Source organism: Trichosurus vulpecula, chromosome 3, assembly GCF_011100635.1.
Source record: "Trichosurus vulpecula isolate mTriVul1 chromosome 3, mTriVul1.pri, whole genome shotgun sequence".
In the NCBI taxonomy this organism is placed as follows: Eukaryota; Metazoa; Chordata; class Mammalia; order Diprotodontia; family Phalangeridae; genus Trichosurus; species Trichosurus vulpecula.
Window position 1 is genome coordinate 23,436,106 of NC_050575.1, and position 13,644 is coordinate 23,449,749.

At 39.6% G+C, this 13,644-nt stretch overlaps 1 protein-coding gene across 1 annotated transcript in view; it reads right to left on the reverse strand.

Annotated features, from left to right (window-relative positions):
* SLC22A5 (solute carrier family 22 member 5) overlaps nucleotides 1-13,644 on the reverse strand; it is a 62,431-nt gene that overhangs the window by 19,902 nt on the left and 28,885 nt on the right. The window contains exons 2-3 of the mRNA XM_036751140.1: nucleotides 13,440-13,543; nucleotides 823-977 (exon numbers count right to left, since the gene is read on the reverse strand). Coding sequence (XP_036607035.1) covers nucleotides 823-977; nucleotides 13,440-13,543 — 259 coding nt within the window. The remainder of the gene's footprint in view (nucleotides 1-822; nucleotides 978-13,439; nucleotides 13,544-13,644) is intronic.

The window sequence follows — 13,644 nt, forward strand, 5'->3', positions numbered from 1 at the left end:
CTGTACAAACCAAAGGAAGCCGAAGGCTAGTGACCCTGGAGCCAGAGGCCCAGGGGACAAAAAACTTGGAGAGGAAAGAAGATCTGGCTTCAGCAATTTCTGATTTTACAGACAGATAAATACATCAGAAACCCAAAGGCTTTCTGCGGATCTGGCTGGTTTCCTTTGACCCTGTTTAAAATTTTAATTAAATAACTGGATAGGAATTATAAGCCCATATGAATAAAACCCCTTTCCTACCATCATTGTCTTTTAAGCAGTTTCTGCTTTTCTCTGGGAAGGAGCAATTTCTGTCTTGATAAGATCATTGATCACAACCTTCTCCTTGGACACTAGTGCCCTTAATTCATGCAATCTCAAAGATCAAACAATATTCCTCTTCCATAGGCCACATTAAGCACCTAGAATTGGTGAAGAGTGCTTTATTGGCTAGGTTTTACTACATTTCTGCTTTAAAAGGCCCAACAAGGAAAAACATGTAATGTCTAGTTGCTTTTAAGATCAAGGCAGCAGCAGGGCTCAGAGGATTAGAAAACAACTCTAATTTTGGCTCTTCCATTAGCTTGTCTTGGACAAAATAATTAATGGCTTCCATTTTGCCTCTTTTTTAATCCCAGCACTTAGCACAGTACCTGGCACATAGCAGACACTAAATAAATATTTGTTGCCTAAGTTTTCCTGTTTGTAAAAAGGATTCACTAAAGCCTCGTAGTCAGGAATGAGCCCATAGGTGAGGAACACCAGAGATGTCACGGGGAATATAAAGGATGGGATGGGAATGAGACACACAATATGTACTCAGCTCAGCTGAGATTGTCATACCAAGAACAAAAGCAGCCACATAGTTAGATATCTGTCCCATGCCCACAAGGACAAATAGCACCGAGAACATCTCATAGCTTGTTGCGAAGACTTGTAGAAAACTAAATCCCGTCTGCATCCCCATTGTCACGAAGAGAATGTTCTTCCGGCCAAACCTTAGAGAAAGAGAGAAAGTACGATGACAAGTGAATAACGTCATGAGAACAACACACCTACTGAAAGGAAGTAGAGACTTGTTCTATGGGGATGAAGCCCTTCCTGAAAGCCATGGGAAAGCAAAACTTGGAAGCAGAAATGCCAGGCGATCTGGTTTTACCACTCTCTGCTGATGGATGGGTGAAAAGGATCCCATGCTTGGCCTAAGGTCACGTTAGCTTTTTTGGCTGCTATTTCACTGCTCACTCATCCTGAGTTTGTTTACAATTCACTAAAACCTGGAAGATTTTTTTTCACGTTGTCTAACCATATCCTTTCTCTCTATCGTTGAATTTTAAAATCCAAGTATAAGACCTTTCATATTCATGAATATTAAAAATCATCATGTTTGATTTGGTCCATTGTTCTGGCCTGCTGAGATCTTGTAGATCCTGTCTCTGTCACCCAGCCTATTAGCAATCTGTCCCCGACAGTTTTGTGTCATCTGAAAAATCGATAAGCATGCCATCTATGCCTTCCTCTAAATCACTGGTTAAACCAGGAGGTAGGGACAGGTTGAATATTAGAGAGATAGGGCATGACTGAGGTTTTAATCTGCTGGGGAAGATGGGAGGATCAAGGTCACATGCTGAAGGATTTGTCTTAGAGGTAAAGGAAGAGAGAGCAGGGGATGATGTCAAGGAGTTTTGTGGTGAAAGGGAGAGAAGAGGGGGTTCACAGTAAAGGGCTTCAATTTCTTCAATAAAGTAAGGAGCTCTGGTGTGTATACATGTGCACGTGCCTGTGTGTGTGTGTGTGTGTGTGTGTGAGTGAGAGAGAGAGAGAGAGAGAAGGGAGGAGAGAGAGAGATGAGGGGAAAATACAGGAGGCTTGAAGAGAGGTTTGGGAAGGGGAAAAGCATACGTCAAATAACTGTGCTAAGTGCTTTTATAAACAAGATCTCATTTGATCCTCATAATAACCCTTTGAGGTAGTTGCTATTTATTATCTCCATTTTACAGTTGGGGAAACTGAGGCAAATAAGGCTAAGTGACTTGCTTAGGGTCACATTGCTAGTACCCGTCTGAGTCCAGATGTGAAATCAGATTTTCCTGACTCCAGGCCCAGCGCCCTAGCCACTATGCCACCAACTGTCTCAAAAAAATAACTTTTGTGGGGAATGAGATTATGGAGTCAGTTATGGAGGAATAAAAAGATTACTTTGCTACAGCGAGGGTCCAGCTGAAGTTGGATAACATGAATTTATAATGTTCCTAATCAGCATGGTTATGTGACTTCAACCTCTTTGGTTTGGCAGCATGTAAGTGGGAACAGAAGAGATGGATGATGGAAATAATTGAGAAATAGGGTTTGGCCACAAGACAAAGGGGCAAGGGATTTTAGAGTAGATAGAAGTATGAAGTTCAATTGGTTCAACTGAACATGACCAGAGGGTCAAGGCTGGGAAGGAAAAAAGTGAAGGTTCAGCCAGGGTAATAGCCTGAGAAAGTACTGAGAGGCAGAGGGACCTAACACCACAACGAGCGGAAGAACAGGTTTAGGAGAGTTAAGGCCTAGGGAGGGATGGAATGATACGATGCTATCTGCACTCAGGTAGCAGAATGTCAGAGTTTTTATTGAAAAGTAGAACACTTCTGGGTAACAACAATGCAGGGTGTGACCACTTCCATGTGTGGCTGAAGCAGAGCAAAGGAGCAGGTTATCAGATTTAAGGAGACTGAAGAATGGGGAGATTAGGGAGCACCAGCAGACTTCCCTAGTAGAAAGGCAGAACTTGGGGGAAAGAAGCAGACGGTGCCTATTCTTCCCTCACATTTCTCATATCCAACCCTCTACTCACACAGCTGTTACTGCCTCTTGTCTGGACTAATTTGCAATACCCTCCAACTCCTCTCTGCTTCAAGTCTCTCCCTTTCTAATCCATCCTGCATGCAGTTACTGAATGATATTCCTGAGGCAAAAGCCTGAATTTGTCAATCCCCTGCTCAAAAATCTTCAGTGGCAATCTGACTTCAGGATAAAATGCAAAGTCCTTAGCTTGGTATTTAAAACCTTCCAGTCTGGTTTCTACTTACCTATTCAAATTACTCTCCTTCACTCCCCTGTGTTCCAATTAAATGGCCTTACTGGCTGTTCCCTGAACTTGATATGCCATCTCCTATCTCCATGTTATTCCCCCACCCCACCCCATGCTGGTAATATACTTCCACTGACCTCCACCTCTTCGAATCCCTTGCTTCTCCCTCCAAGGGGAAGTTCTATGACTAGATCCTACTTTAAACCTCCCCCCACCCATACACATATCCCTTATTAATACCTCTTCAAATTCCTTATCTGTGTACACGTTGTATTTCCCCTATAGAAAGCAAGCCCCTTGAAGGCTGGGGCTGTTTAGTTTGCGTCTTTGTGTCATCAGCTGCTAGCACTGGAGGCACCTAAAACAGATGTCTTAAACTGAAGGCCCAGTGTGTCGCAAATCTGTACTGCTGGAAAGTAGCACCTACGCTGATGAGGTCACAGTTACTCTGAAGAATGTGTGGGTAGTCATGGTGCTTGCTGTTCTCATTCTGCGAATCTTGCTTTCCTTTACTTCATATGAGTTGTTCCAAATTTCCATGTATTCTCTGTAGTTAAAATTTTATGGCGCCATAAGATCCATGGATTGACTCAACTATTCCCCAGGGACTGGATCTATAGAATGCTTCCAGTTTTTCCACAATTGTAAATAAAGCAGACAAGAATATTTTGTATCTATGGGTCCTTTTTAATGAAACATTTACAATAAAATCACAGTAACAGATTTGCTTGGTCAAAAGATACGACCAGTTTTATGATTTATCATAGAGTTCATCCATTCTTTTCCCTTCTTCAATTATTTGGACATAGGCTCATCTCCTATCCCTAGGGCATTTCTATTGATGTCTCTCATTATTCTAAGATCACTGATAATGGCTCACCAGTCGTCTTGGCCAATTTCTTTGAGTATCTTGGCATGAAGTTCATTCATACCTGGTGAGTTGAACACTGAAGGTAGTTAGGTGTTCCCTACCATTTCTTTACTATCTAGGGCAGGCCTGCACAACCTGCAGGCCACTTACAGCCTGCTGGCAGCCTGCCACATGCCAAAGGATTTCCTCTACGTACAAAGGACATCTTCTTCCACCTTTTTCACAGGCCGCTGAAATCTTTTGGCCATAAGCAGCCCTCAGGTCAAACGTTGTGCAGGCCTGAGCCAGGGTTTCATTTTCCTGTCAAATATTTTTATTCTGTCCTTCCCAACTTGAGGGTTGTTCTCCTTAGAAGAAGAAGAAGCAGATTAAGAGTTGAATAGTTCTGTTATCCATTGTCATCATCATCATCATTATCCCAACTGCCCTGAAGAGTCTTCTTTGTTCTTCCTTGCCTTCATCATAAGCTTTAAAAAGCCTTTTCATTTTTTTGAACATTCGTTGCTGTTTCAGCTTCTCAGTTTTAATGCCTCTAACACTATTCTTACAACACCATTCCTCATGTTTATATTCATCCTTAGTTACCTCTTCTTGCTTCTGTGTTCTGTATGTCTTCTTTAAATCTAAGTTAGTCTCTAAGAGTTATGCACACTTGTACTGGTTTCTTTAGGGAGCTAGTCCTCATCAAAATCATTAGTGTCACCAGATTTCATTCCTGAGAGAATCCTAAACACACAGTTTTCATTAATGATATTGGGATGACTTCCTTAGCAGAAATTTAGGGCAGGAAATGGATACCAGTCTACATACATACGCACACATACATATGTGTATTTCCTCTTCTTTCCCTCTCCCTTTGCTTCCTAAAATCTCTTCTCCTAAAATCTAGGGTACACATCAGAGTATTTCAGCTTTACCTTCCCTATCTACCACAAACTCTAAGATAAAATTGTCACTTTGTTCCAAATTTCCCATCATTTCTACTATCATTTCCTCCATCTTAGAATTATGTTTATAATATAATTTCTCCTTGTTACTTCCCCCTTTCTAAATGCTATTTACTTTTGTATGCATTTATAATTTGTTCCTTTCATTAACCCCTTCATTGAATAAAAATCCCCCAAAACCCCACTCTGAAAAAACAAAACCCTCATCATGTACAGTCCTGCAAAATAAATTCCCACATTGGTAATGCTTAAAAGTAGAAGTCTCTCTCTGCATTTTAAGTTCATTATCTCTCTTGTAGATGAATGGCATGTCATTTGTAGTCCTCTGGAATAGTAGTTATCATTGCACTGAATGAGTTCTAATGTCTTTCAAAGTTGTTTTTTTTTCCTATAATGTCATCATCAACCGTTTTTATAGTTCTGCTCACTTCACTATGCATCAATTCATAAAGGTCTTCCTCGTTTGCTCAGAAACTGTCATTTTTTTTTCATTTCTCATGGCACAATACTTTTCCATTACATTCATACACCATAATTTGCTTAGACATTCCCCAATAGGATACTCGGTAATTCCCAGTTGAGAGCTCCTTTTTATAAAAAGAACAGCTATAAATATTTTTCTATATGTACGTCCTTTTCTTTTTTCTTTGATTTCTTTTTTTTTAGCATAGTTCTAGTTGTGTTATACCTTGGTCAAAGGGTACATACAGATCAGTTACTTTTTTGGGCATAGTTTCACATGGCTTTTTAGAACGGCTGGACCAACAGTGAAGGGAGCAATAAGCAGCACAGGCCTTTCCCTCACCCTGAAAATCTTTCTACATTAGTCATTTTTTTGGTCATGTATCCATTTAGAGTTCACCTTGGCATATAGTACGCGGTTTTGATATGAATCTAATTTCTGTCAGACTGCTATCCAGTTTTCCTAATAGTTTTTGTTAAATATGGCTTTACCCCAGGAAATGGGTTTAAGAAAAACTATGCTACTGTGTTCAATTGCTTCTGGTATGTATATCTACTCCACTGATCAACCAGTGGGACAACCAAATTGTTTTAATTACTACCGCTTTGTAGTACAATTTGAGTCCTAGTACTACTAATTCTTTTCCCTGCTTCCTTCTCACTTTTTTTCATTATTACCTTTGAGATTCTTGGATTTTTTTTGCTCCTATATATGAATTTTTCTTTGTTAATTTAGTATGGTATTGAATAAGTAAATTATTTACCTACTCTTTTCATTTTTATTATATTGGCTCAGCTACCCATGAAAGAAATGTTCCTCCATTTATTTGTCTTTATTTCTGCAAAATATGTTTTATAGTTAGATTAATTATAGTTCCTGGTTGTTTCTTGGTAGATAGACACCAAAATATTTTATAGCTTCTATGGTTATTTTGAATATCTATATTTTTATATCTCACATATTTCCAGATTCTGTTTTCTAAACCATTTACCTATCTTCTGTCTTATGGATGAGTCTGTCCTATTCACATTCACAGTTTTGATTGTTAAATGTGTAATTGCATCCTGTTTTCTTGTACTGTTTCCTCTCTCTGTTCCCACCTTCCTCTTTACAAGTGAGAAGGTGGTAAAAGAGAACAAGTTTGCCTAACATTTATGATCCATGTATGAAATGGTCTGTTTCCTCTGATGGGCCTCTTCTCTTCCTCTTGTCCCAACTCCAAGTTTTTACTCATTCTTCCTTTCCCTTTAATACCTTCTTCATATTACTCTCTACAACATGAAAGGGTTTTTTTTGGCTTGACTATTCCCTTTTCTATCCTGCCCTTCTTCCTAGACTCCTCTGTCCCCTCTCTTGTCCCTGTCCTTTCCTATTTCCCTTTTGAATTTAATGTACTTTTGTACAGAAAATCTCTTTGTGTGTGGGGAGTAATTGTTTTTGATTTTCCTTTATCTGGTTCAGATGAAAGTGATATTCATGTGATGCCTGTCCCTCCACCTCTTCTTCCATGATTATAGAATCTTCATATCATGCACCTCTGTTACGTGATAGTAATTTCCCTTCCCTTTCTTTCTTCTACAGTATAGTCCCATTTCACTGATTTTTGTCTTTTTTCCTTAAACCACCAAAATAGAAAAAAAATCCCACCCAAAGGCCTTCTGTCCTTTTGACCATTCTTTATGACCCTTAAAGACAGGGTCTGAGAAGACATTTTTTTCTATTAACATGTTAACAATTCTTCCCTACATATTCCATTCCAAACAAATTCTAAGCGAATATGTGCGCCTTTCTGTGTTTCTCTTGTGCCCTGCATTTCCATTTCAAAATGGCTATTCAGCTCTAGCTTTTTAGTCAGGAATTCTTGGAAATCTTCTATTCAACCATTGTTTTTTTCTTCCTGGAAGATTATATACATAGTTTTGACAGATAAATTAACCTAAATTGTATGCTTTTATCTTTTGCCTTTTGAAATAGCGTATTCCAGTATTCCAAGTTTTCTCTTTTGTAGCGGTGGCTTCCAAGACTTGGGTGACCCTGACTGTGGCACTGTGGTACTTGATTTCTTTCTGGCTGCTTGTAGTCTTTTTTCTTTGATGTGGAAGCTCTGGATTTTGGCTATGATGTTCCTGGAAGTTTTCACTAGGGAGTTTCTTCTAGGTGACCAGTAGGTTCCTTTTCCAACGCTCTCTGATCCAAAGAGTTCTGGGGAGTTCTCATTTATAATTGCTTGAAAGGTGGTGTCCATCCTGCTTTTGGTTCTAGTTTTTAGCTACTTCAGTACTTCTTAGATTGTTGCTCCTTGGTCTGGTTTCCAGGTCAGCTTTTTTTAAAAATATACAACTTAGAAGATTTTTTTCTCCAATCTTTTGATTTTGTTTTTTGTTGGTTTTTTTTTGTAGGGGGGAAGGCAAGGCAAAAGGGTTGTGACTTGCCAGAGGTCACACAGCTAGTAAGTGTGTCAAGTGTCTGGGGCTGCATTTGCTCAGGTCCTCCTGACTCCAGGGCCGGTGCTCTATTCACTGGGCCATCTAGCTGCCCCCAATCTTTTGATTTTGTTGTAATGTTTCTTTTCTTATTGCGTTGTTGTTTTCTGGCCCATTTCCTTTTTCAGGGTATTTATTTCTTGAGTGAGTTTTTCCACCATCCATTCTAAGGTATCGGTTCTCCTTGCCATTCTCTCCTCCCTGGCTAGTCCATTTTGTGGCTTGTTTCATCCCATTAACCTTTGTGACCAGGATATAGTTTTCTTTGAGGCTTTGCTACCTTCCTCAGAGGCAACTCATCAGGTATCTCTCAAATAAAGGTATTTTCTCATGGTATTTGGAGTTTACCTTAGTTTGATCATCCCAAACATTCTCAATGTCTAGGTTAGAGGTTCTGTGCTTGGGCCAGGCTCTGCCACTAGAAGGCATGCATGAGGTCCTGAGTATGGCATCTAAAACCCCAGGCACCTCCTTCAACGCCACTGGGGTTGCTCCAGGGCTGCTCTCTGCCTAGGGGCTCTTCCTTGCCCCAGGGCACCAGCCCCCCCCATTAGGTTCTTTTTTTCCAAACATGTATTAAGCACTTATTATGTGCCAGGCACTGTGTGCTAAGTGTTTTTACAAGTATTATCAGTTTTTTTGCTATACAATTTATTAGATTTTCTTCCCCCTCAATCTTTTGATTGTTGCAATCTTTTGTTACTTACTGAGTTTTCTATCTGGCCCATTTCAATTTTCAGGACATGAATAATGTCCTTTAATCCTCACAACAAACCTGAGAAATAAGAGCTATTATTATATTAATATAATTAATATTATATTATATTAATATTATATTATAATTAATATTATATTAATATAATTAATATAATATATTACTATATTATATATATTCTTCATCTTACAGATGAAGAATACTTGTACGCAGTCGCACAGCTAGTAAATATTTGAGGCCAGATGTGCACTCAGGTCTTCCTGACTCCAATTCCAGGGCTCTATCCATCTATCTATTCCACCTTGATGCCTAGAGAGCTTTCTCCCCCTCTCGTGCCCACCAAGAGCTTATGGAGTACCTCAGGCTTCCAAGGGTCCTTCTGTGTATTATTCTAGGGCTGGTTTGAGGAATGTAGAGGTGATTCTTCTTATTTCTAATTAGACTGGCAGATTTCTAAGCCCCATGGAGTGTGTGGAGGAGCAGAAGGGAGTGTCTTTTTGTACGGATCCATCTTTTCATAGGGCAAGTTAAGAATTTATTAGCTGTTCTGATTAAACAAATAATGAGCTCGAGCAAATAGCTCAAGGGTCTGATTACTACCATAGCCTACCTGCCACTTTTATGGTCCATTTCCTGAACTCGTTTGGCTGGGAAATCTGTCTTTTACTTCCGCAGTGATATTATCTCTATTTCTCCCTCCACTGATTTTCACTCACATGTTCTCCGCTATCCTTCTTGGATTTTCTCACATGAGAACAACTTCTTAACAATGTTATTGCATCTCCCCTTTAGCCTGAGGCAGTCTTTTTGAATAGGTATGATGGCCTTCCTCAGCCATATTGTAATATGACAATATCTTCTTGCATTTATGCTCTTTAATTCACATTATCACTTACAATCTTTGTGAGCAGGTATTTAGAGTTGTGATTTTTAAAATTATTGCCTCTCTTTCCTGTATGTTGTCTCTTGCGGGTTATTAATCCTTTCCACTGATAATTCTCTTCCTTAGGTATCTGGCTCGGGCAAACGGATGTAGGTAAATTCTTTCTTCCTTCCTGAATTCTCCATTTTCAGTCCTCTATATCAGATTCACAAGTCTTTAGGCAGATACATTTTTATTAGCTTTCAGCAGATACACTATCACTGGCCAAGACCCCGTCATTCCTATACTTCAAACCATGGTGCAGAAAATGGAATCTTATTCTCAAATAATACCTTCTCAATTCATTTCTCAAACTTCACTTTTTTCTTCCTTGGAAACTCTTAGCTTTGATTGGCACTAGTGAGGAAAATACAGCTTGTGACCTTTAAATTCTTCATTTCCTCACCCATGGCTTTGTAATATTCAAAGAAGGCAGCAGGAATTTTCTTGGCATCTTCAGAAGGCCTGGAACCCATGCACTTTGAGGCAAAAGCATTATATTACCTTCACCAGTTTCCCTTTAATATGAGGGAATGAGGTGCTGGATGATGATAGCATAAGTTTAAGTCTGTAGTCCTTTTTTTGTATATTTTGGCTGCCAGAGATATGACTACCCTCAAAATTACACTCATTAGCTAAAACACAGGTTTGGGACTGAATCTCTACAGAATGGGCCCTGTCCCTCCATAACTCTGTAGGGTTTTCATTATAGCCGTTTCCAGAAAAGAAAGCAAATACCAGCAATAAGCTTCTCATGGTGCAGGCCTTACCATTCCAGCCAGGATCAAGTAGCCCTGCCCCCTACAGTATATTTCAAAAAATTTGGTTTTGCCTAAAGCGCTTGATTCTAGGCATAAATAAATGTGGCTATGTGGTATTTTACAGGAGTTGCTTTCTGGTGTGTGGAGTCACGTGTATGAGAGGTACAGGTGACCTGGGGATAGAGAAGGCAGTGTTAAAATCTGCAGTGGGAGGTATTTCTGTCAGGACTACTAAGAGACCACCTATTACAGATCTCTATAGATCTATATAGATCATTATAGATCTTTCTTTGGCACTTCTTTTTCACCTGCCCTGTGAGGTGGAAAACAAAGCTGGAAGTCGTCCCAAACACCTTTCAACTGAACAAAGACTCAATTTATAAAAACCACAACGTTTTGAATCCAAGCGCTTTCTTGGTCCTTTAGCTAGAATGTCATCTGGAACCAAGCTGAAGTGGGCAAAAGTGATGGCTAATCCTGTAGCTATTCAATATCCCTCAGTAATGAGGCAAGGGGACAGCAAGGAAAAAGCAAAATCTGTTTAATCTTTGTCAAAAGAACAACATTCTTCTCTCCTAACCAACCCTACCTACCTAGCTAAACTGGTTTGACCTTCATCCGTTTTCCCTTCCCTAGTCCTTCCTAGTGGAGAAATTCTAAGAAGCAAAAAAATGGCAAAAAGCAGAAAAAAGGAGGTGGTCCAGGGAACCCGCTGACTTGGATAAGCAATCCCTGATAATCTTGAATTGATTGGAAGCCTAGCAAGCCAACTCTAAAGAAGTAAAATTTTAGGCTGTAGAAAAAGGAAGCTTTGAACACACACACACACACACACATACACACACAACTTCTTTCAAGAAAACTCAACACTATCAAACTACATCTTCTGTCCTTATATTATTCCGTTAAACATTTATACAAGATACATATATGTACATATATACATATGCACATATATTATTCTAATTCAAGTCTCTGCCAATTCCGATTCAAATCATTTTAAAACTTAGGGATTATTTATTTTGAAGAGAGAGAGCTTAAACCTTGGCCTGCATACAAACTGGCCTGCATGAACAAAGTGTTTATTCAAGGTGGTAATTAAACCTGCTGCCCTTAAAGTTATTGGTCTGGGTCTTGGAACTGCTTTACTAACAACTTACTAGATATTCTAGAGAATTAAGATCATACAGCTAGAGCTGGAAAGGACTTTAGAGGTCATCTGGTCCAATCCCCTCCTTTCATATGGGGGGCCAGAGAAGGGTGGTGATGAAGGTAGTAGTAAATGGTAGTTCTGGGATTTGAATGCAGTTCCTCTGCCACCAGATCTAGCACTCTTTTCATGGTACTATGCCACCTGTAAAAGTACGAATGGGTTGTATTCCCAAAATTTGCAAGTTAGCTGATTGGCACTTGGAATGTGTTTTCCCAGAGAAACAATGATCTCAGTGGTAGGATCCCAGATCAGCCCATAAAAATTTATTTAACTAAGAATGTAGTTGAAATATTAATATTGTTGTTATGAGAAAATGCATTCCATGTTCAAATTCAGCTCATGGTGCTAGAAACAGTTTGTCATCCTGGCCTTATTTACAGCAAGGAGGCTACTGTTTGAAAAGAAAACTATACTCCTGGCCCTCTGTTCAGACACTCCTGGGCCCTGGTATAGCTGAAGTTGGGAAATCCCTTGACCAGTCAAAGTCAGGAGAGAGTGTCCTGTTGATTAGTGACTGCCACCAGTATGGCAGGGACATGGGCATTCAACATTTTAGAAACTGTTTCTGTCTTCAATTAACAGATTCACTTATTCTTGCTTAAGACAAGAGCCATTTCCCTTTCTTTATCTTTGCATGATGCCTTGGAAGAAGCCAATTCTAGTGAGAAATAAACATATTTGGTTTCACAGCATCATGGAGTTGGAAGAAATCTTAGAAGGCATCCAAGTTAACCTATAGAATACCTTCATGAGGAAAAATTTTCAGCTCTCTTCTATAACTCTCATCAATATAAAAATATTCATACAATAACAAACAACCTCGACTTTATGTCACAATCTAGGGTAGTTATTATTAAGGGAAAATGTTTTTCTTTTTTATCTTTCTTTACTGGAAAAAACAATCTCAAAACCCAAATAGCCAAGAGGAAAGTAACTGAAACGAATGGTGACAGAAGCATAATGTAGCCTTATCCTCTCGATCCCTCTGATAACTTTATAGACCTTAGGACATAGTTGCCAGTCAAGCAGAAGCCCTTCCTGTAAGAAAAAACTTCATGCCTGAACTTTTCATATACTCATTCTGTAAGATCTTAACGTCCCTTACTTGGAAAGACTTACAGTTACTCAAAGCCATTCTTCTATATATCCTAAGTATTTTTTCTGGGTCAGGGCACCTAGAAGATGTGAAGAAAGGTCATGGATAGGAAGATTTCATATAAGGGATGGTTTTGACCACACCAACACTGTCTTACAACAAATACTAAATAGGTACTAGATACATAGTAGAGGAAAAATGTCACCAGCACTCTACCAATTATCCAATCTCTGGCTTCAAGAGGCACCTCATATAGACAGGACCTCTCATTTGTGAGGTGGATATCTTCTGTAAGAATGCAAAGGTTGCAGTACAGACAGGGTTCGGGTATCACTTGAGGATCTAGAGCTTTATTTTATATATATTTGTAGTCCTCCCCTCCCCTACCTCATCTCACCAACCCCTGGAAGAAAGGGAAGGAATAAAAATCGGACACAGATATTTTGGGCCTAAAAGACAAAGAAAATGCTGATTGCCTACTGGGTTGTATAGACAAACCCTTTGGCTAGTTCAGGCCCTACACACATTTTGATTTTCATCATCAGGAGGGAGTAGGGACTTTTATTTCCTGATTTATATCTGTCCAGCTTTACAGTGGAACTCGCTGATGAACATAAAGCTAGTCTTTAAAAACAGAACTGTGAGGCCTAAGGAAGCAAGTCAAAATGCTTCTTTCCCCTTTCTTATATGAGCCTCAGTTGAAAATACTCCTTAGTCACAGGGAAATAAAGAAAAGACCCATGGGAGTAGAGTCTACGGGAGAGGTTAAGGACTTCTTCACCCTAAAAACCTCATCCCAAACAAAGCAGGCCATGCAAGCCCTGCTATAGGACACTGCTTCACACTGAGCGCAACTGAGCAGCAAAGAGAGAGAGCTAATTGCTTCAGAGCCAGTAGAGCGGATATACTTTACTTGTCTGAGAGCTGTCCTGAAATAAAGGATCCGATAAGCACACCCACAAAAAATAAGGAGGTAGTTAGTGGAGCTTTCCAGTCATCCTCACAGACCAGGTCCCACTGTAAAAGAAACAAAGGAAGACTTCACTTTTGCAGTTTATCAACATCATCTTGGCACATTCTACTAAGAGGCACCCCACTATCCCGACTTTTTTCAGACA